Genomic DNA, 22,975 nt, shown 5'->3' with positions numbered 1-22,975 from the left:
ACTACAGTACTGTACTCTAAAGAATAGAACAATGTATCAAATAAAATACATTATGGGGAAAGCATGAGAATAGATTTTGAAAAATAGGGGGCAACGGGGGGAATAAGCTACAAGAAAGAATTGGAGAATGAACATGATGTAAGATGACCATACTTGGCGTTAGATCAATCAATGTAAGAATTTGTAGCGTGGTCGTTGAGAAGAGCCGCTGGGTGGCAGTCAAGAGAAATACTGATGTCAGATACCGGTTGGTCGCAGCAGAAGAATTAAAGAAAGTCGGAAGTGCCAATGGTAGTTGGAGACAAACAAGGAAGTAAGAGGGGTCCAATAACATAACATAGTACTGTACTTCATTTTTCATTTAGACGTTATTTGCGAGGATAGGCCCTGTTAGTTTTGTCAGCATTGGATTATGTGGACCACAACGTAAGAGTGTTTTTTTCCCCATTCGGAGCAGTTCATAACACCTGTGTCTCGTCTTTTTACGTTGGCAGCTAGCTTAGCATCTTCTTTGAAAAGCCTAAACGTCAATATGCTTACAACTCTACCACAGCGTACAACCTAAAGGCATGTCGAAGAAATAGACAGCAACGTAACATTTGCTGTATTAGTGCTTGTGACGGTTAAAAAAACAAACATACGTCAATAAGCGTGAACAATTAGAATTATTTTCTCGGCTGTCGCTCGACATAGTCGAATAATATCATTGAGAAAATGTCTCTGGTTAGGGTCGTATTCTAGTCATGTCAAAATAATTAAAATATGTTTGGAAATAATCCATTGTGTCTTGCGCTCAACAGTTTGCTATCAGATTCACCATCTGCATCAAAAAAGAAAAAAATGCAGTTTAGGAAAATAGCAGCAAACGTCAGTCACGTTAGAATACTGAATTCTTTATTTACTGTAATGGCGGAGTGTGTAAAGCAGCGGTCACGAACCTTTTTGAAACTGAGAGCCACTACTTGCGTAGTGATTTATGCGAAGGGCTGCCAGTTGGAGCATCATCGAAAGAAAGTTGCTTCACTGACTTTTAATTATATGTCATCAAGAATTAACAATAGTGGCCTCGGCGAGCAACTTGTTGGTCACGCCTGTTCGAAAGCACAGTTTTGCAGTTTTTAGGATACTAATGTAGTGACTATATCTGCTTTCACTCCCCCGAAGCGTGATTGCATGAAACCAATGGACACAGCATTGTACTGCTGAGCATTGGAATGGAGGAGACGAGCCGTGAAGCAGTTGCCACAGCGGTGCAGCGCGTGGCTGGAATGCTGCAGAGATCTGACCAGTTGGACAAAGTGGAGCAGTACAGAAGAAGAGAAGCCAGAAAGAAAGCCTCCGTCGAAGCGAGGCTTAAGGTGATGACATTATTTACAGTTGTCACTTGCCCTTTTCATCGGCGACCATTTTGGGGGTGTAAAAAGCCCGGCAAAATCTTCTAGAATCCCATAGAAACGTGCCACTTGAGTGCTTCTGGTGTTTTTTGACATGAGCGATGTTGCGCTTCAGGGTTCTGTTCACTATTTTTAGGCAGCTATACAGTCTCAGCTGGACGGTGTCCGCACCGGACTTACTCAGCTGCACAGCGCCTTGCTTGACGTGAAGGACATCCAGAGCTCGCTGGCCGATGTGAGCAAGGACTGGAGGCAGAGCATCAACACCATAGAGAACCTGAAAGATGTCAAAGATGCGGTGGTTCAACATAGTCAACTGGCCTCCGCTGTGGAAAACCTGAAGAACATTTTCTCAGGTAGGTCCGGCGGCAAGTGAGCGGTTGAAGTTGGATCAGGATACTTCAGGAGCAGATCAATAGATGTCTCCCTGATCTCACCTTGTCTGTCTCTCATCCAGAACCTGCGCGCGCGCACCATATTTCGTTCATGATACGCTTTGAGACGTTGTCATCTGGTGTGACCGCTGTCCAAACTCTTCTCTTGGCTTAGTCCCGGAGATTGTGGAAGAGACCCAGCAGCTGATCGAGCAGGCGCAGCTGCTTCAGGCCCACAGGAAGCTGATGGAGCTGGAGAGCTCCCGAGATGACCTCATGTATGAGCAATATCGTATGGACAGCAAGAACACCAGCGACATGCATCTTATTTCCATCTATTTTGAAGATGTGAGTTTGAACACTGGTTTGTATGTCAATTCGGATGCCGCGAACGCATCCCGAATGCCCAGCGATGCGCGCAGTCTGTTATCCTTCCCTCTCGGAGCCTGTTTGAAGCTCCTTTTTTTTTTAAATCACAGCCTACTTGCGATTTGCTATCACACAGTGACAAGAATTACTTGCATGCAATATTTAATAAATATAACCCACGCGCTGTCCTTTGTTTTAGTGCTCACACTAGCAGTGGATGGGAAATGCTATTGACAGGCCAACGGAAAATGAGTATGGCGTATCGGGAAATTGGATACGTCCTGTTCCTTTTGTTAGTTTTTGAATATACTTGTGACTCATTCATAATCTCATTCTGGGGGGGGAGATGAACACGTCTCTTGGGTAGTGTCGTTTGTTTTTAGGTGGCGGACAATCCAGTTCCACTTGAATGTCATTGATATTGCAGCGATTGAGGGGTTAGCACAAGGCAGTTTGAATCTGAGCGTCTCTTTCCAATCGGTGCTTTCCTTCCCAGGTTCAGCGGCTCTCGGATGAGCTTGCCAAGCAGTTGTGGATGGTTCTGCAGAGGGCTATGGCTACTGTCCGCCGTGACCCCACCATGTTAGTGTCAGTGGTTCGTATCATTGAGCGCGAGGAGAAAATCGACCGGCGCATGGTTGACCGTAAAAAGCAGACGGGCTTCATCCCGCCCGGACGACCCAAAAAATGGAACGACAAAATGTTTGAGGTGAGAAAAAGAATGATTTCTTCAAACGATTCCTCTGCTCGCCTCCCACGAGGAGAGCGTTTGCGCTTGCAGTGTGCCCAAGCTTTGTTCCTCCAAAGCTATTGTCTGGCGCAGGTTTTGGAGGGCACCGTCAGTACCCGCATCGAGGGCACGCAGTCGGTGACGAGAGAGGCTGATAAAATGTGGCTTGTTCGACTTCTGGAGATAACGAGGAAATATGTTTTGGACGACCTCATTATTGTCAAGAACCTCATGGTTCAGTGCTTCCCGCCACATTACGACACCTTCAACAGGTATAGCGTCAACGTTTTCCTCCTCACATCTCACTTCCTGGTGTCTGCAACATAGAAACATTCCTCCAGGTTGAGTGGCATAAACCTTTTTTTGGGTGGGGGGGGACAGGGGGGGGCTCTTTCCACTGGAATCAAATAGTCTGCCAGGCTTTCACATTTTGGAAAGAGGACACGGATCACCGCTAAGCTTGCCGGGAAGGCAAATCAAAGCCACTCGGCTGGACCGGAATCTGCTATTGTTCTTTGCTAGAAAGCGGCATGTCTGTTTCTTTCAGGTTCTTCAGCCTTTACCACAATGCTGTTTCTACTCGTGTCCAAGAACTGGCATCTGAGGACTTGGAGGCCAATGAGATAGTGTCCATGTTAACCTGGGTCCTCAATACCTACAAGAGGTACTGTCCATGTCGCATGATGGGATGTTTACCCCTCAACTCATCGCATTTTCGGGGGATGGACTTCATTTTACATTTAGATCAGGTTTTATGCAGTTCTTGCCTCAGCTATGCTTTGATGCATTATTTTTGCTACGTTTTAGTTGATGAAAAAAAAATGGATGGGAGAAATACAGTGATCCCTTGCTACATCACGCTTCGTTTATCGCGGCTTCAGTACATCACGTTTTTTTAAGTTCTGTATTCAGAAAAACAATGGTGAATGACTGAGAGGTTTTGTCCACGCCTGTACGCATGATCGGTTCCCAGCGCGACATCGACCAATGGCAGCGCGAGCGGATTTATCCCGTGAGCCGATTGACTGTTAAGTCTCGTGGGCGTTTTTCGAAAAGCACTTTTCATGCTCTGTCCGACAAGAATAGAAGTTGCGTTTGCCCGTCGCGGAAAAGACATCTCGTCAACCGAGACTATTTTGAAGTTTCATTTTGTCGAGTATTGACTGTAAATCGCATCACGACCAATGCAACGCTTGGCCTATTCAGCCAAGACCTTCAACATTTCCTCCGTACGAAAGAGTCCCCAAAGAAGCCGCGCATGCTCTCCAATGTATACTGCAGTTATTTACTCAAAAGGGAAAGCATCCCATCCCGCCGGCATATTCCGCTCGCTTTGCGAGAGACTGTGCAATTGGTACTCACCCCAGCGTTCATCCGGCCGCCGGAGTGCTCGGAATCGCCGCCCTGCCGGATTTAATCGACCATTGTGCTCCTGTGTGCGTTTGGTAGCGCCGAGATGATGGGCCATCCGGAGCTCATCGCCGAGTGTGACATCAACCAGGTCGAGGCGCTGCTACCTCAGGATGTGGTGGATGACCTACTCAGCAAATATGTACAGACTTTCACAGTAAGCAAGCGCCTTTATTTTCCCCCTCCTCTCGTTCTTTTCTCAGCTACCGACAGTCTGTTGATTCCAAATGATGAATCATTGCACTTAGGTCAAATGCCTCTTGAATGGCAATGCACGTGCTCCTCTCTGTGTCCCCAGTCAAATATTACCGGCTGGCTGAGGAAAGCTCTGGAAACGGACAAAAAGGACTGGCAGAAAGAAACGGAGCCTGAAGCCGATCAGGATGGCTACTACCAAACTACGCTGCCCGCCATTGTCTTTCAGGTACCGCTCGGGCACATTCTTGCACACATCCCGTACCTCAAGAATATGAGCGTGCCGAATGCTTTCTCATCCTCTCGTGCCCTCCATCGCCAGGATAAAAATTCCAAATGACATCTCTTGAACATAAGATTGCATAGCATTTCTCTGTCGGACTTTTGTACGTACTACGCATTGTTGAATATTCGTCAAAGATAACACATGTCAACAACTCAGCTATGTGTCATTGTGGCAAAAGTTGAAAAAAAAAAGACGCAGTGACATTGGTTATTTCCGGCCTCTGCAAAAGAACAACAACAAAAAATAACAAGAACTCAGGGGCTGCACAGGAAATGGAAGCAGCTTTTTGGATTGCTTTCTTTTTTTACCAGTAATATTTGTCTAACCCACCCCCTTTTTTGGCTGTGTGTCATCGCTCTGTGCTTTGTCAGATGTTTGAGCAGAACCTGCAAGTAGCTGCTCAGATCGATGGGGACTTTAAAGAGCAGGTTCTCAAACTCTGCCTGAAACAGATGAACTCATTCCTCATTCGGTAATCTGATGATTGTGACCCCGTCGCTGATTGTGTGTCAGTTCAGAGCTGGTTGTCGGATAAATACATGCTGTTGTTTTTGTTTTATTTTTATAGCCAGGATGTTGTAAAGAAGTGGCGACTTCAACAATTTCCCCAATGCTAAGACAGTGGTGCTTGTTGTGCATTAGGTACAGAGAAGAGGCCGTGGGCTATAAAGAGGAACATCTGAGAGATCGACAGCTGCCGCAGTGTTACGTGCAGTACATGATCGCCATCATCAACAATTGTCAGACATTCAAGTAAGTGCCAAGCTTGGTAGCTCGCTATTGTGGCTGCGGAATTATTTTTGGTATGCAAGAAGGAGAAGTAGCGCCGCTTGTGAGGCAAAGAAAGGTTTCCTTATCTTATTATTCTTAATAATTCTATCAATATGAGACTCAGGCTGCTTGTCCAAGGCACATATGCGTATGAACATCACGTCTTGGGGGTCTTCCAGTCAGGTTTCAAGGTGATGCCTAGCACTGTCGTATGGTGTTCCACCAGGCTCAATTCCAGGGCCCTTGGACATGCCATTCCGCGGACTTGTTCCCCCTGGCTCCTTCTCTCAACAGTCTCTTCAACTCGGGCCTTACACTTGAGAGCAATTTGAAATTGGACCGGCGAATTGGCGCCGTCGCCAAGTCCAGCCTCTTTCTGATTGAGGCAGCTGGCTCAAGTCCAGCCTCTCCTTTTTTTGCGAGCACTATGAAGCTGTTGAGTCGTGCACAATTTCATGCAAGCAGCAATCCAACCAAATGCCTGACAACAAAGCGTATGCAGATAAGTGGTTGAGATTACACCACTCTCAAGTGTTTTTATGTTTTGTGTCGCGTTTATTATTTTAACTTATGTTAATTGTTTTGTTAAGAGCTTTGTTACAGTCGCAGCTGTTGTGAAAGCGCTCTATAAATCGGGATGTATTGTACCGTAAACGAGCAGTTCCTGTTGACTCATTTGCCAATTCAACCGTCAGGTCGGGTTAATGGCGTCACCCACATGTCCACTGTGTTCTCTAGAGAGTCCGTCAACAGTTTAAAGAGAAAGTACTCTAGGTCCTCGGAGCCCACCAACAGCGACGCTGCCATCGAGAAGACACTCACCGAGGTGGCCAAGGAGGGATGTCAGTTCCTCTTGGACGAAGTCTTCTTGGACCTTGAGGTAGGAAAGGGACAAGTTGCACGTGACGAACGTGTCCGCTTTCCGCATTCTCCTATGCAGAAGGCCTGTCATTTCTCACATCTCCACGTGAACCTGTCATTTCTAGCATCACCTCAATGAGCTTCTCACCAGGAAATGGCTGACGGGCTCTCATGCCGTGGACACAATCTGTGTGACGGTAGAGGACTACTTCAATGACTTTAACAAGATCAAGAAACCCTTTAATCAGGTAAGAGATAGATTAGTGTGTTTTTTTTATTTTTTAAGGCTCCATTGAGGAAGCGCTTTCTTTTATCTCATCGACCCCCAACGTACCATCTAAATGTGGACCTAAGGACAGGTTTGGATGCCGCTGATCTCGGGGGTGATGCTCTACCGTATATCTTCGGTTCCCTCACTAATGAGAGTACAGATGCTGTTTTTCCTTGATTCCAAATACCCATGTGCCATGTGTGCAGGAAATGACGAGTGAAGCCCTTCGCAGGGTTGTGGTCGACTACATTAAGGCGGTGATGCAAAAGAGGATCATCTTTAAGAACGCCGATGAGAGGAGGGAAGGGGCTGAGCGAATGATCAAAGAGGCCGATCAGTTCAAGTTCCTCTTCAGAAAACTGGCCGCCGTGAGTTCTCACATTGCCGTAGCCCACAAGTGCTTGGATGCGTGACAAAAGGGCGACGAGTGAAACCTAAGGCAGAGGTTTATACATACATACGGACGAGAAAGATGACTGTGTTGCAGGGAGAAGACACCGATCGTCTATGTGGTGCCATTGTGGCTATTGCCGAAGTCTTCAAGCTGACGGACCCGACGCTGCTCTTCCTGGAAGTCACCACCCTGGTTTCCAAGTACCCCGACATCAGGTACCAGGGCTCCTTCTCAGTTGCTCTATTGTTGTCTTTTTTATTTTTTTTAAAGAGGGACAGTGACTGAATTAGTCTCCCCTGACACCACCGCAGGAGCTGGTTTTGTTTTGGTTGTTTTCATGGGGGTCACCATTTGTAATCTGTCTGCTGGTCGGCGTGCAGTCCAAGTCCAACGTAGACTTTGTACACGCAAAGCAAAAACGATACGGGAGTGAAAAAGAGGGTACACACGCTGCAGAACACATCTCAAATGTGACCAATTTGGTCACAGACTGCAAACGGTTTGTCCGCATCGCCATTTGCCAGCGGTCGACTCATTATTGTTTTCACGTCTGTGTTTCCGTCCAGTCTGATACTTTTAAATGCTGAGGAGGAATCCAGTTACGCGACCACGATTGCTGTACTATATTCGGTATGTACTGTGTGCTGTACCGTAATGTATGATTTACTTTCCCTTTAGGGAGGAGCATATCCAGGCGCTGCTCGCGGTGCGCGGCGACGCCAGCAGGGAAATGCGCCAGATGATCATCGGAACGCTCAGCGAGAACAAAGTATCTTACGTAGGAGTCACCCAGCCCATCTTCAAAGACATCACTGTTCCCACCATCACCATGACTACCATGACAACCATGACCTCCATGGCAACTGCAAAGCTGCTTAAATAAAGCCAATTTTACCATCCACCCCCCTAAAATAACCTGATTTTCACCTCCAGAGTCTAGCTTCTCTGGTTATTGCACCTTTTGTTTACTTGCTCTTTCATCACCATCTGATCCTGGTTGTGCTCCAGAAAATTGTAAATGTTTCGTTGTAAAAAAATCTCTTTGCATATTTGTAATGATTGGAAATGTAACAGCCATCCCGACCATCCCTTGCTCTTTTTCTCTCCATTTGCAAGTGAGGAGGTAACTTTCCATCTGACATCGGGTCGTACTAAAAAGATGGTCATCTGCCTTATTCAGTTGTCAGTTGCTTGGGGTGTGGTTGAGGTGCTACCGCGTTGGTGAGCCCTGCCATATAGTTTGTGTTCTGTCTGCAAAAATGTCTGATCCTCAAAACTATTTCCAAGTCAGTGACTTGACCAAGTGCTCGGAATAAATAATACAAAACATGTTTGCTAGAGGTTTTCATTTATTTTTTCTTATGTCACGTTCTCCCAACACAACACTAACAAAAATGTGTAATTTCCTCAAGTGTCGATGACTCACTTCACTCTTGTGGAGTAGACCGGGAAACTGCTCAACTTGGGTCTCCAAAACGGAGGGATATTTTTAATAGCTCTGTTGGATAGTACAACGTATCTAATTTGAAAATGCTGAATAGGTTTTAAATTTTGAAAATAAACTAACGCACTCTTTCTGCTAGTGTCTCTTCTAAAAGTAACAGTATGAAATAGGTCAGTTTCATGCCACTCGTTCGCTCCCTTGTCCTTACAATACCGATTGTGTCCAGTTGGTGGAGTTTTTCGCCGCGTCGGACAAAACGAAGGGAAAAAAATGAGAAAAAAACCCCGCCGCACAGCAGATGCAGGCGAAGAAGACGCGGTAGCTCGATGATGCGACTAATCCACCAAATTGCTCACTGTAGCAAGAGGAAGCCCGTTTAGCTTTTGGAAAGGCCTCACAAGGAATTGCGTGTCACTTCTGTGTATTGTCTGACGTTTTACATCGCCAAATCTGTTTTAGGTAAGACCGCTTGAACAGCGCGCATATGTCGATGTTTACAACCGTGTGGCGCTAAGCTAGCTTCCAGGCACAACACATCAAGTAGCCCCGAAGCTAACCGGCCTCGATCACTTGGCTAATTCACTTTGATCCTGTTTTAGTGACTCGGAAGGTTGAATCATGCCGCAGGTAGGTGATCGACCGGGGGAGCCCCTCGCCAATTGATGGATTTGTCAGGTCCAAGCGGCCGCAGAAAGCAAACTGAACCCGTCAATTCTTCACAGTGTACAGTGAAGTCGCTGTCGCGTTTATGCGTAACCAGGTCCTGATTATATCATTATAGAAATCTTTATATACATTTTGTATATATATATTGCTGTGTGTGTATGCGTGCGTGTGGAAAATAATATTTTATTACCGAAACATATGCGTGTGTAAATAAAGCAAATGAATGAAGCCCAAATTCCACGCAATTGAGACCGGACTCTCTTGCAGTGCAGCAAAACACATATACAGTCATTGACAACCAGCTGTACAATGTAATGCGCACACATCGACATGAAACATACAAGTAAAAGCAGACTGCAATCGCTACTAAGAAGAGAAAATCTTCTCCAGGCCAAACGCTCCGTCACCCGAGCCACCACGGCACTTTGCATACAGGAGGTGCAGAGAGCGGCATTACCCCCTGTTGCACATGCACTTTGAAGTTTATCTGTTAGTTGTTGAGAAAGGAGCAAAACATGGAAGTCTCCTTTGACACGATTCACTCGCCCGCTCCACTGACGTTCATCATTTTCCCTTCTAGGTTCCCCCGGCCTGCTCTTCGGCCACTCACTATGGTGGACTACTACCAGATTCTCGGAGTACGGAGAGATGCGTCTGCAGATGACATCAAGAAATCGTCAGTTGATCACTTTTACACTTCTACATGTGTAGTCTACCGCTGCGCTTGTAAAAGAAAGTGAAACGGTTGGGAGGTTGAGTGAAATGGTTCCATTTCAAAACATGCCAAGACAAACCAGAAGGACGACGCGCTTCAAGTAGGCACGGCTCGATATTAGAACCCGTCGGTTGCAAAACTGTTGCCATATCAGTGTTCAAATGACAGCTTTAAAATGATTTTTTAAAAAGAAATGTATATATTTGGGTCAATAAAACAGCCCTTTTCTTCAATGAACACAGTACAGTATTTCATTTTCAAACATCAAATTGAATATTTGGCACAGAAGAAACGCGTTCTGTCTTCAGTTGAAATAAGTCTGAACGTTCTTCTGTTGTAATTTCTTCTCAGCTAGTCACGGTGTCCCATCACTGCTGAGCTATTTTTCAAACAGATCCGTGGGCAACTGGGGCTAACCAGTACACACCGGCATGTTTTGTTTGATTTTTTTTTTCTTGGGTGGGGGGGGGGGGGTGCACTGTCAAATTAAATATGTTCTTTCCAATAACATGTTCTATGCAGTAGTCTAAACACGGCCGTGCATTGTCTTTGCGATTCCCTTGGTGGAACGCGCCGCGCCCGTCGGCCCTTTTGCTTCAATGGCGACGTTGGAGTTCCTCGTAGCCAAGTAACAAAGGGGAGGAGCCGTCTGATTGTGCCGCTTACCTTTCGCAGGTACAGAAAACTGGCCCTACGGTGGCACCCCGATAAGAACCCAGAAAACAAAGAAGAGGCCGAGAAGAAATTCAAGGAGCTCTCAGAGGCTTATGAGGTCCTGTCTGATGGTGTGTAACGTCCTGAAACTTGAAAGCCAATGTGTACATTGATCGACGTCATTGGTGTGCTCTGAACAGATCGGAATTGTTTGTGTGTTTTTTCTGCCCTATCAGTGAACAAGCGGAGCACGTATGATATGTATGGCAAAGCCGGACTGACGGGGGGTGCCCGCGGGCGAGGTAATGTGACACAAAGGAACCCCCAAAAAGGTGTCCCGCTCATCAAAAGTTCACTTTCACAAAAGCAAAGCGGAGCGAGTCCAATGCCCCCAGCGGAATTTGTTTTTGCATTTGAGTCGTTAACTCCTCCCCCAAGAATGCTGACAACAAACGGTTTGACTAAATGTGTTCCCAGGGAGTCACTTCCACAACGGAGATCATTTCCAAGAAGGCTTCACATTCCGCAATCCGGAAGATGTGTTCAGGGAGTTCTTTGGAGGCAGGGACCCGTTCGCTGACCTTTTCGGTAAGGCCGTTTGACTTTGGGTGCAAAACCTGTCGACTCACAGACACCCGCCTGCTGCTCTTCAAGGTGCAGATCCATTTAGCGACGATCATTTTTTTGGCAACCCCCGACGCCACCACAGCCGGGCGAGTCGCCGGACAGGGGGCTCATTTCTGGGGGGCTTTGTCGGTTTCCCTCCCTTTGGTGCTGGCTTCTCACCTTTCGATCCAGGTAAGAAACCAACACGAAAAGCGCAATGGAATTAGAGCGCGGCTTTTTTTTTTAATGTAACTTTTGGTTTTTTTTTCCCTCCCCCAAGGCTTTGGTTCGTTTGGCTCCATGAGCAGCATGGGTCACATGGGTCATATGGGTCACCTGGGTCACCTGACCACCATGGGCAGTCTGGGAGGCGGGGGCTTCACCTCTTTCTCCAGCAGCTCCTTTGGGGGAGGCGGCGGCGGCGGAGACATGGGTAACTTTCGATCTGTGTCCACCTCCACCAAAATCATCAATGGCAGGAAGATCACCACAAAAAGGTAAGCCGCCCAATCCCGTCTCGAGCCCTTTCTTTTTCTCGACATATCATCGCGGGGTCATCTCCGACAAACAAAAACACGTGTTTTGATGCGCGGATTCCTCGGCGACCAAAAAATGGACCGCCGTGAAATCACCGCTGACCAAAGAGAACAGAAAGGCTCGTCTTACTTGAGCAAAACGCATCGGAACGCTGCGCCAGACTGACGAAATGAAAGTCGAGCGTTTTGGAAGTGCTGAGCTTCGACACGTGCGCGCAGCGTTTCGGAAAAAGGACGTGTTCTCCTTTTCCAGGACGGTCGAGAACGGTCAAGAGCGGGTCGAAGTGGAGGAGGACGGCCAGCTGAGGTCACTGACCATCAACGGCAAAGAGCAGCTGCTACGACTGGAACACAAGTAATGAACCAAAAGTTACCTCAACACAAAGCTACCAACAAACTTGAGCTCGAAACGCAACGTCGGCGGCCACAAAAAGCAACAAAGAATTGTAATCGTAGTGTGACAGGTTTCTTTTTGTTTTTTGTTTTTTTGTTTGGGTGTACGTACTCGAGTTGCGTTTCTTTCCGTTGACGGCCTCTTCCGCCAGACTTTGTTCTGTGACGCGTAACATCAGTGGATTGGGGTGGCGACGATGCGCTTTGTCCGCCGCGCTTCCTAAGTGAAACCGACCCTTGAATTTTGGCTTAAGGTTTGCTACGGACGCTTCAGGGTGTGGGACCGCAACGTTACTCGGAGCCCTCACTTCAGTAGTTTATATGGACGCTCCTTGGGGGTGTCACACGGCATTCCAAAAAAAAAAAAAAATCTACTTTCCTTGTAAATATGAGAAAAGGCTCAAATGGAAGAATATAATATGGGTAGAGAGCATCGGTGCATCATCCCCCTCTCTGTTTATTGCTGGTCTAACTTGTTCTTAATTTTTCTCCTTTTTTTTTTTGTCTTTTTTATGATTCCAACGCTGGTACATTGTCATTTGTATGTTTTGCTTATTTAATGATGCACGTATACCTGTTGAATGTTGAGTCTTAATGTTCAAGCCGCATTGTGATGCACAGATAACTTGAGTCATTCGATACCTTATAATGTATATGAATTCACAAGTTCAGTGTACTTTGTAAACCAATAAATTTCCGTTTCATTCCACTCTGGGGTGCCAAAGTTATCTCTTTCCTCTCGCGAAAACCATCGACGGCTTCATCGCAAGCATTTCCGGAAGGATTCGTAGGTACGCTTATTGCAGAGGGGGACTCAAAAGGTGCGTTGTGCTTGAACGTTGCCCTCTTATAACACTCGCTTGAACAAGAATTGAAGAAATTGTTGCTCTGAGGTGACTGCTGTCAGAAGTTGGTTTGTTACGTACGAGTCGTAAGTGGAGGAAACATCTTTGTGGTTTCGTTGGGGAGGATGTCGCTCCAAAGTGGCCCGCCACACAAGAGCAGTTTTGACTCCTGTGCACCAACGCGCTTTTCCAAAGAGGAGCGCCACGGTGCTGTCCTTGGTGCTGAAGGCAAGTCTTCCCACCCCCACCCCCCTTGCTCTCTCTGTCACTGTCTCTCTCTCTCTGATCCGTTGAGCCGTTCTTACGCGGGACTTCCCTTTTCCCTCCCCGTTTGTAGTTGTGTGGAGGTTTCCTCCTGTAGGCTCGAGAGACGCCTTCCTTCATGCCGGCCAGCCTGCACCGTTCAAGCTCGCCTTAACTTTGCAGTCGCAATGGGGATCTTCGGCACCGCGTCCCGTGGGCTCCATCGATCGGCACGGTGTTGAAAATCTCAGCCAACTCGGGCGGCTGCTATGGTGGGACCTCCCGGAAGCAGCAGAGTTCGACTTGAAGAGTTATTCGGCAAAATCCATACAGGTCGGCTCCTCCCAAGTTTCTTTGATTCGCGATAACGCGACTTTGTATCTTTACTCGGAAACTATTTCTTCCTTATGTAAGTCCGATTTGAGCGAGGGGGGGGGCGGGGGTGGGTGCGCAGCAAGGGCTATTTTATTATTCCGGAACCGAAAATGTTTTTGAATGATTCCGAGATCCTTTTAGTCTGCGCTTCTTAAATTTGAGGCACTCAGGTGCATAATCTGGGGATAAGCCGCCGCGCGCCCTAATCTCCTGACGATGAATTAGAAACGAACGCTCACCCTCTAGATTTGAATTCTGGGTTGCGAATAAGATGCTATCCGACCTGGAAAAATGTTTGAAGGGGTTGAAAAACGGCATCCGCTTTAAAAAAAATCTCGCGCGCTACTTTTGGATTGCATGCGGGTGCCTTGTTGACGTGTCTGCGGTACATTCTCAAGACAATGCAACGGTTCAAGAAAATCAAGAGATGTTCCGAGGGGGGGAAAAAAAGTGAAAAATGGCGTTGAATTTGTCAAGTGACTGCACGCACTAGAATCATCTGGATTTAAATTTAAATTTCCACGTATTGTCTGATTCGAAAAAACGTATCTGATCCAGACGATTTTAGTTTGCGCAACCGCTTGCCAAAATAAAATGCAGCCAATTCAACTCACTTTTTTTTTTCCTCTGTGTATTTTTAAAAGTGTTCTCTTTTTCTAATCTAGCTTTTGGGTCGCTGTTTATGTCACGTATTTCAAGAAAAGGCCCCGGGCATAGTCTAGTCATTGCACGGAGCCATTCACGGCTATCCGTGGTTCCTTTTGCAAATAAGATGGCGTCAAATTGGCTTCGAATTGCACTTTACAGGCCGCACTTGAAAAATGAAACCCAAGTGTTAACAACGGTCTTATATTCGCTGAATGAAAATATTCTCTTTTCTTCAAGTCAGATTGCTCCATTCCAAACATTTTTTTTTTCTGGGGGAGGGGGGGGTGGGTTGGGGGGGCGGGGTCACCTCTCCAATGTCCGCAATACTCACGCTAGTATTAAAACTGTCAATGGTGGTTCAGCAGAGACCCACGTCTCGGAATGAGGATCTCAACCATCGGTGAAATGATTTGGGATGGGGCGACTGAATCGAACATTTTGGAGTGAGGTTGCAGTTTCGCATGCCGACGTGGTCGTGTGTCCTCCGAGTGTCCCGAGAGAAGATAGACAGACTATAATTACCTCGGGCAGACTTGAGCTCAGGCAGACGAAGGCTAATGCCCCCGCGAGGATTTGTGCTAGCGCCTTATACAAATCAGATGAAGGTCCCGATGTCAAAGGACATCCAATGGCAAACGAAGGCCTCGCACTCCAAACCGCCCGACTGCTTTCCCCCCCAGAAGGGGAAAAACCGAACGAAATCGAAAAGGAACGGTTGACTTTTTGTATCCCTTTCAAGACGGTGAATTCCGGAACCTGACGCTGGTTCTGCCATTTTGAAATGCGTTGATGTGGCTAAAAGTGTTTTGCATCTCCCATTCTTGTTGTTCTGCCAATCCTCTTAAAAAAAAGCATAACCAAAAAAAGAACAACAACTTAGTTTTAATTTTACTCACTGAACGGAATGAAAAATGATGTGGGTGTGGATTTGGAATTGCTTCTTCTTCACATGCACAACGGTCTCGGGACCGCACTGTTGTTCTCGCCCAACCGAAAGGTTTCATCCAACAACTCGGCAAATTGTTTCGGAGCAAATGACGTGCTTGTTTTGGGCTAAATTCGATTTTTTTTTTTTTTTACAGCGAGGCATCACTGGAGCGTTTTTCGTTGGCGATTTTCAAAAAGTGCAAATCAACTCGGCGGCTTCACCTCGATCCTTAACTCGATCTGTTGTGCGATTGGTCTTTTGCCGCGAAAGCGACCATTCGGTGCAAACGGCAAATATCGAAACGCAACCGAGAGGGAAAGGGTGGAATGAAATTTTCTGCGACGGGCCTAACTCTCCCTTTGCCCTTGTCGCAGCCATGGATGGAAGCGGAAGTTGTCGTCTGTGAAAAGCCCCCGGCGGGGGTGAGCGCAAGAATGACGGACAACGCGCTGTACGGTACGCCCAAAGGCGCCGGTCGGCCCCCGGCGGCGGCGGTGCCGGTGCTGCCCCCGGAGCCCATCGACATCATCCGCGTCAAGGCTCGCTCTCGGAGGGTCCGGCTCAACGTGGGAGGTCTGACCCACGAGGTCTTGTGGCGAACGCTGGACCGCCTGCCCAGGACCCGCCTGGGGCAGCTGCGGGACTGCAACACCCACGAGTCCCTGCTGGAGGTGTGCGACGACTACAGCCTCTCCGAGAACGAGTATTTCTTCGACCGCCACCCCGTGGCCTTCTCCTCCATTCTCAACTTCTACCGAACCGGCAAGCTGCACATGATGGAGGAGATGTGCGCCCTGTCTTTCGGCCAGGAGCTGGACTACTGGGGCATCGACGAGATCTACCTGGAGTCCTGCTGCCAGGCCCGCTACCACCAGAAGAAAGAGCAGATGAACGAGGAGCTGAGGAGGGAGGCGGAGACCGTGAGAGAAAAGGAAGGCGAGAGGGAGGAGGAGGAACTGGGCTGCTGTCCTGACCAGAGGCAGAAACTGTGGGATCTGCTGGAGAAACCCAGCTCCTCGGTGCCGGCGAAGGTAACGCCCGCCGCCGCCCCCCTTCCGGGCCTCGTTCAGGCTTTGCCCGTTCATGGACGGGCTCGCTATTTGCCACGTCGATATCGGCACGTGGCGGCTGGGTTAGCGGATCGCAAAACAGTCGTTGCTCTCTATCGCAAAACCAGTCTCCGTGTTTTGACTAAATATTCAGAAGGGATGCCGCTGGCCGCGCTCGAATTTGCCGGGGAAGTGTGGCCGCATGCTTGCTTTTGTCCAGTGGCCGTCTGCCCTAACCGGTCCAAGTGAGGTAAAGGTAAAAAAATCCCCCCCCCCCCCCCCCAATAACATTTTTCATTCATTCATCTTCCGAGCCGCTTGATCCTCACTAGGGTCGCGGGGGGTGCTGGAGCCTATCCCAGCTGTCTTCGGGCAGCAGGCGGGGGACACCCTGAATCGGTCGCCAGCCAATCGCAGGGCACACAGAAACGAACAACCATCCACGCTCACACTCACACCTAGGGACAATTTAGAGTGTTCAATCAGCCTGCCACGCATGTTTTTGGAATGTGGGAGGAAACCGGAGCACCCGGAGAAAACCCACCCAGGCCCGGGGAGAACATGCAAACTCCACACAGGGAGGCCGGAGCTGGAATCGAACCCGGTACCTCTGCACTGTGAAGCCGACGTGCTAACCACTGGACTACTGGGCCGCCCAAATAACATTTTTTAAAAATCATAAAATAAGTTCCAACTGCATGTTAGGTGCAATATGAAACACGACAAAGCGGCACACGCGTAAGTTGAGCAACCAACCGGCTCATTTCTAAATATACGGGAGATCTATTTCCGAACGCTGGGGTCAGCAGGAGGGAAGCTTCTTAGGCCACTTCCTGTGTGTCACTCAGCTCCTCGCCAATAAGAGAGTCTCCTCTGAGCGTCAGAGTACAGCTGATTACATGCAAGTATCACGTCCGGCAGGAGGCACACAAATGTCTCCGATTTTCCGGCTTTCCTCACCGAGTCCCAGTTTTTGGAAAGAAGGGTTTTCTTTTCGAAAGCTGTTCGGTCATACGCGTGCCATGTTTGATTCTTCCCGTCGGCAGGGGGAAAGAATGAGTAACCGCTTCTAACAGCTCTCTAACCCGCGCTATAGATAGCAAGGCAATCCTATTACAATTATCCAGAAATGTCCGTGCAAAGGTTGCGCTGAGAGACCGCGCCCCCGCGCCGGCTTATGGCGCCTCACCCTTCCAGTTGGAGTTCATTTGAACAGCGCGTCGTTTATGCTTCGGAGTTCATTTCCATACCGCTTATTCTTATTCGCTTGTGGAATCACACGACTCTGTTTTCACGACGAATACTTCTTTGATGTGGCGAGGTTACGTTCATTCGGACGGGCAGATGACTGTCGATCCCAAAGGGGGAAGGGGGCAAAAAAAATACGGTTGAAAAGGGCAAATTAGAAGAGAGACAGGACACAGACGGACACATTGGAAGGCCGGCAACTTGTATTTTTAATCCGTTCACTTGGAATGAAATACCGGTTGGGGCCGGTTAAAGGTTACATTTGGGTTTATCTGACCAACGTCGGGGCTCTGTTACGCTTTCGGCGAGTTTTGGGACAACATTGGGATATGAAAAGAAAGCAGAATGGCTCTATCGGCCTGCATTTGTTTTATTGATTTGAACAGAGTTTAACTCGGCAAACAAACAAACAAAAAGCTACCTTGCCCGTTTAAAATTCATTCAGCGTTCGTTTCTTTCCGATTCCTGAATGCAGAATTGAATCGTCATTCGATTCATCTGGCGAATTTGGACATTTTTGTCATTGGCATCTCAATCTTAGCAGATAATTGCCAGTTGCCAGACTTTGGAGTCAGACGATCCTCCACGAAGGGTCTCCAGTTGGTCCAGAATCCCACTGCTCACCTCTCAACGGGTACTCGCGAGAGGGAGCGCATACCGTAACTCCTCATCTGGCATCTACTATTTGTTTTCCAAGGTGGAAACGGCCCGAGGTTCCCTCTCGGAGCTCCCTGGCCGCCGCCTCTCGCTAGGAGAGTTACGAAGCGGAGGCTCCGAGGGGCTCCCGTTCTTTGGAAGGAACGTTCTAGGCCAGCCCCCTCGCCTGCCCCTTTTTCAAACTTATCCTACTTATTCAATACACTCGGTAAAATTGATTTCTTGGAAAGAAAATGCCGTTGTGTGCGAACCAAAGCAAACATAACATGGGGTCTCTCCCGCCTGGTCTTTCAGATCCTGGCGATGATCTCCATCCTCTTCATCGTCATTTCCACCATTTCCTTGTCACTCAACACCTTGCCGGAGCTGCAGGTGGTGGACGAATTTGGCCAGTTTAACGACAACCCCAGCCTGGCCCACGTAGAGGCGGTGTGCATCGCCTGGTTCACCATGGAGTACCTGTTGCGCCTGCTGTCGGCGCCCAACAAGTGGAATTTCCTCAAAGCTCCGCTCAACATCATCGATTTGCTGGCCATACTGCCTTACTACGTGACTCTGTGCCTCACCGAGTCCAACAAGAACGTCATGCAGTTCCAGAACGTGCGGCGGGTGGTCCAAATTTTCCGCATCATGAGGATTCTGAGGATCCTGAAATTGGCCAGGCACTCCACGGGGCTGCAGTCTCTGGGCTTCACCTTGCGCAGAAGCTACAACGAATTGGGCCTGTTGATTCTCTTCCTGGCCATGGGCATCATGATCTTCTCCAGCTTGGTCTTCTTTGCCGAGAAAGACGAGGATTCCACCAAGTTCACCAGCATCCCCGCCTCCTTCTGGTGGGCGACCATCACCATGACCACCGTGGGATACGGAGACATCTACCCTCAAACCTTGCTGGGCAAGATCGTCGGCGGGCTGTGCTGCATCGCCGGAGTCTTGGTCATCGCCCTCCCCATCCCCATCATCGTCAACAACTTCTCCGAGTTCTATCGCGAGCAGAAGAGGCAGGAGAAGGCCATCAAGAGGAGGGAGGCCCTCGAACGAGCCAAGCGAAGCGGAAGTATCGTTTCCATCAGTCCCAAAGGGGCTTTTGCGCGCAACATGGAACTCACGGACGTGCTGATCGAAAAGAGGGAGGACGCCAAGTGTCCGGCTGACAACCACTTATCGCCGAGCCGCTGGAGCTACCACAAGCGCTACTCCAACGCGGATTTGGGCAGCCCCGGACAGTCCAAAGGCCCGGCCGCCTACCGCGGAGTGGCTCGAGACGGCTCACCTGACTGTCCCCACCCCTTGACTCACAAAGGCGGCCATCAACCCCTCAGTGCCGAGGCGTCGGAATGTGCCCATGACAAGGCCGCACCGGTGAAACTCATCGAAGAGGAGCGGGAAGTGAACGCATCGCCCCCCACCCCGATCCAAGAAACGGCCGAGGACTTTTCGGCAGAAAGCCGAGAAAAAGGTTCGCGGGTTCCCGGTGTCGGAGGCCGACAAAGCGGCACCGCTCGACAGCTGTTCGTGCCCCCTCCCTTGGATCTGAGTCGCATCGGCGCCGCGGAGCTAAACCGGAGCGCTGACGACGCCCGGCCGACGGCGCCCGTCCAGTTTGCGTCCAATCCCACCGCCGACGGCAGCGGGCTGCAAAAGACCACCGACCGCAAGCTCAGCCCCGGACGGCTGCCGTCGCCGTCTGTTGGTCCCGGCGACGCTCCGGGGGAAGGCGAGGGCTCGGCGGCCAAGAGATTAGGAGAAGGCGACGGGCAGCTCACGGGCTTAAGCCACCAGGGGAAGAATCACACGGAGAGCTCCGCCGTCGGCGGCTCGGGCGGCCGCTCCGGCCCCCTGGGGAAGGCCAACCTCCTCAACTGTTCCCAGGAGCTGCTAACTCTGCACGGAGGGGCGAGGGAGGCGCCCTCGCAGGGCGGTGACAGACAAGAAAACCACATACCGCTCGCGAGTCTGTCGCCCTCCCATGAAACGAGCATGTGAGCCCCGATTCCACCCGAGCGCTCGGCATCCTGAAAGTGAACAAACTCGCGTCCCGTCCCTCAAGACGCGACCACGAAGGAGCATTGCCTGATGGAGTTGTATCTCTGGATGCGAGGGGCGTCGCTCGCCCAAGACACGATTTTCTTTCGTTTGACGCCGAGAATCCCCAAGATGACCCGCGTGAGCGCAAACACAACCTTGAGTAAATGGGAAGACATTTTGTCCAAAACGGTCTCTTTTGCAATACGGCAAAATCTAGGCCAGGGGTGGTCCCGAGTCGATCGCCAGGGCTGTCGGGGGGGGGAATGGGGGGGTGTCAAAAAAACTAAAACAAAACAGATTTGTGTGTTTTGCGTGTCCTTCATATGATCTATTTTTGTGTGAGTGCTCAATGCACATCCTATCAGTTTCACTTTCACCCAAAAATCTAATCAAAATCAAATTTAAAAAAAAAGCGGGTGGTTAGTTGGTTAGTTGTCCTGTACTTGAAATGCGGCCCAGAGCAGAGTCAAACATACGGCTTGAATCCGCCGTGTGTATTTTTTGGATGCTTGTGCGGCATTCCGTTTTCACTCCCCTTTTCTATAATGGCTAAAAAAAATTTTTTTTAAAGGGACTGAAGGGGGACGGATGAGGAACGGAATGTTGTTTTTGCCGTTTGTTCACATCCCGGCACACAAGAGGACAATTTGGAGAGGAGCAACAATTCATCGTGTATTGAATAGCCGCAGTCGCAAGAAGTACCACTACGGAGGGAATCGTTCAACTCGGCCTGAGTCGCAGGTCATAAAGAGTCAGAACGAATCGAGGGGCCTTGACGCCTTCCGTAGACAAGACATTTGCCCACCACTTACTCACGCAAAAGTAAGTGCACTTGTGCATGCGCCCAAACAATTTAGTCTCTATGAGACCTGTGCATGCCTTTCAATCGAATCGTCTTTATTGCACATTCGCCGAGGTTGTCATTCCGGTTTTGATCCCCGTCGGGAGGTCAAAGGGGCCCAGAAACCCGGGCGGCAGACGCAGTGCTCTGCCCACAGTTTGCTTCCGGCCACCGCAAACAGGAGACCAGAATGTCTCTTTTCTCATCTATCATTCTGTCCCACGCCCAAGTACAGATGCCAGAGTCGATCCGAGGTGCTAACCGAGGCCACGGCACGTGGCGCAGCACGTGATGATTGGATTACTCTGACTGCGTGTGCGCGCGCGTGAGTTTTTGGGGATCGTTTTACCGTGAAAGATGACCGCACATTTTGATATGTTGTGCGTTAAAATGAATGCATGGCTGACAGTGGATCGATCAGATTTATTTGTCTGGACAAAACGACTTGCAGGGGTGTCAAACTGATTTTTGTCGCAGTGCGCGCTTTCGCTACCGTCATCTCGGTGAAACCGGCGTCGAAACGGACATGTTTGATTTGCTTTTGCGGGCCGCATTGAATGATGTGGCGGGCCAGATCCGGCCCCTGGGGCCTCGAGTTTGACACCCGCCACTTTGAGAGAAAATGGAGTTTAAGCACGGGTACCGACAAAAGAAAACACCAACTGCGTATGTACACCCAAACTCAAGTTGAGAGCGTGTTCCGTGACATGATTTTTTTGTTCTGTCTCATGAACTGTGTATTTTTCTTTTGTCTTTTTTTTTCTATAAGACAATAGCGCTGCATTTTCTTGTTGACATGAGATCTACTTAAACATGGGTGCCTTTTCATAAATAGACAATTTATGAGAAGGTGGAAGAAAAAAAAACACAAACCGTATCCAAAGAGCAGAGTTCTTTGGTTGTATTTCCTGTTCAACGGGCACATCGTGATGAGATAGATGCGAGTCCTCTGGCGCTACTTCACGTCACCTCATTGTGACTCAACATGTAACACGGCCTGCAGTTTGAACCTCACCGTGCTGCCATTTCACACTGATTTCCTCCGCGTTTGCTGTGTATGCAATACACACTGTGCATATATGCCTCCAGGATTGCTGGATTCCATTCGACTTTGGGCGATCGTGGCATCATAAATCACAAAATTAACCGATGACCCCTAACGACTGTACAAAAGATGCAGCCGTATTCAGTTGGCTACGTAAGTCCTGCTGCGGTCTCGTTTAGGGCAAGCGTGTACACAAGCGCATTTGCAACTTGGACTGCTATCGTCATCGAAATATTGTCATTGGCGTGAAAACCAAAAAAGCGTCCCCCCCACCCGTTTTTCTGGTTCCCAACAGTTATTGTTTTTTGTGAGGTTCATCATCATCATCATCGATCTAGTTGAACCGAATTGTAACAATTAGCTGCATTTCTTGAGACTCAACCGATACTTAGTGAATAGTGACTTTTCATTCATTGACTGAAACATGCAAAATAAATGAATGTGTCTGGATGACCTAATATTGTCTGGTGTGTATTTCGTGGCTATACTTCATAGAAAGCTCCAGAAGTGCCTCATTTTCTTAAGTACTGTATTTATAATGTGTGCTACATAATGACGCATTTGATTTTTACCATTAAAAAAAAATCTAAGATGCAAATAAACTTTTTTTTGGTTCTGATTCCGAATCTTAAGAATATTGGAGGAGAGGGGTTGGGGCAACATACGCGCGTTAGTCTCAGTGTGAGAGGAAGAAGATGGGGTGGGGCGTGGGGGGTGCCCCAGGACTGCTCTGTGCCTACCAACGCCCATGGGTCCAATCTGGTCAAAGCAGATAGCTTGTGATTTTTGCCGAGTCGTGGAGCTCACTTTTTTTTGTTGATGTGTTCGTCCTTTAGATTCCTAACAGGATTTTAGTCTCAGAGCGAGGAAATGCGGTTCGTTTAACAGATGGACGGTGTTGGCAAGTATTTTGCATAATTACTTCGACAATTGAAAAATTCACTCTCGAGGAAGGCACAAGAATTTTTTTGTGTGTGTGATGTTGTTTTTTTTCTCACA

General features: G+C 48.6%; 3 protein-coding genes across 5 annotated transcripts; all 3 read left to right on the top strand.

Moving 5' to 3' along the window:
* Positions 1–226: 226 nt before the first annotated feature.
* exoc3 (exocyst complex component 3) lies at positions 227–8,386 on the top strand. 2 transcript variants are annotated; one of them, XM_052087739.1, is made up of 16 exons: positions 227–313; positions 1,165–1,358; positions 1,531–1,750; positions 1,944–2,116; positions 2,634–2,846; positions 2,961–3,139; positions 3,415–3,531; positions 4,317–4,434; positions 4,576–4,701; positions 5,130–5,230; positions 5,401–5,511; positions 6,268–6,409; positions 6,516–6,638; positions 6,868–7,029; positions 7,149–7,270; positions 7,734–8,386. In XM_052087739.1, exons 2-16 carry the CDS (start codon positions 1,215–1,217, stop codon positions 7,936–7,938), a joined length of 2,256 nt encoding a protein of 751 aa, XP_051943699.1. In that variant the 5' UTR covers positions 227–313; positions 1,165–1,214; the 3' UTR covers positions 7,939–8,386. The 2 variants fall into 2 exon arrangements, with proteins under 2 accessions (XP_051943699.1, XP_051943698.1); XM_052087738.1 differs by having other exon boundaries at positions 259–426.
* A 387-nt stretch (positions 8,387–8,773) lies between these two features.
* dnajb6a (DnaJ heat shock protein family (Hsp40) member B6a) lies at positions 8,774–12,778 on the top strand. The gene is made up of 8 exons (XM_052087757.1): positions 8,774–8,958; positions 9,746–9,841; positions 10,556–10,665; positions 10,771–10,836; positions 11,012–11,122; positions 11,189–11,332; positions 11,421–11,637; positions 11,930–12,778. Exons 2-8 carry the CDS (start codon positions 9,777–9,779, stop codon positions 12,033–12,035), a joined length of 819 nt encoding a protein of 272 aa, XP_051943717.1. The 5' UTR covers positions 8,774–8,958; positions 9,746–9,776; the 3' UTR covers positions 12,036–12,778.
* Positions 12,779–12,927: 149 nt separating this feature from the next.
* Positions 12,928–22,434, top strand: LOC127616247 (potassium voltage-gated channel subfamily B member 2-like). Of its 2 annotated transcripts, XM_052087737.1 has the most exons (3): positions 12,928–13,490; positions 15,483–16,139; positions 18,357–22,434. In XM_052087737.1, the coding sequence occupies exons 2-3, from the start codon at positions 15,489–15,491 to the stop codon at positions 20,046–20,048; spliced, it is 2,343 nt and encodes a 780-aa protein (XP_051943697.1). In that variant the 5' UTR covers positions 12,928–13,490; positions 15,483–15,488; the 3' UTR covers positions 20,049–22,434. The 2 variants fall into 2 exon arrangements, with proteins under 2 accessions (XP_051943697.1, XP_051943696.1); XM_052087736.1 differs by having other exon boundaries at positions 12,928–16,139.
* Positions 22,435–22,975: the final 541 nt, after the last annotated feature.

This window comes from Hippocampus zosterae, chromosome 15 (genome assembly GCF_025434085.1).
Source record: "Hippocampus zosterae strain Florida chromosome 15, ASM2543408v3, whole genome shotgun sequence".
Lineage (NCBI taxonomy): Eukaryota > Metazoa > Chordata > Actinopteri > Syngnathiformes > Syngnathidae > Hippocampus > Hippocampus zosterae.
The sequence above is the reverse complement of the archived record's forward strand: the minus strand, read 5'-3'. Positions and strand labels throughout refer to the sequence as shown.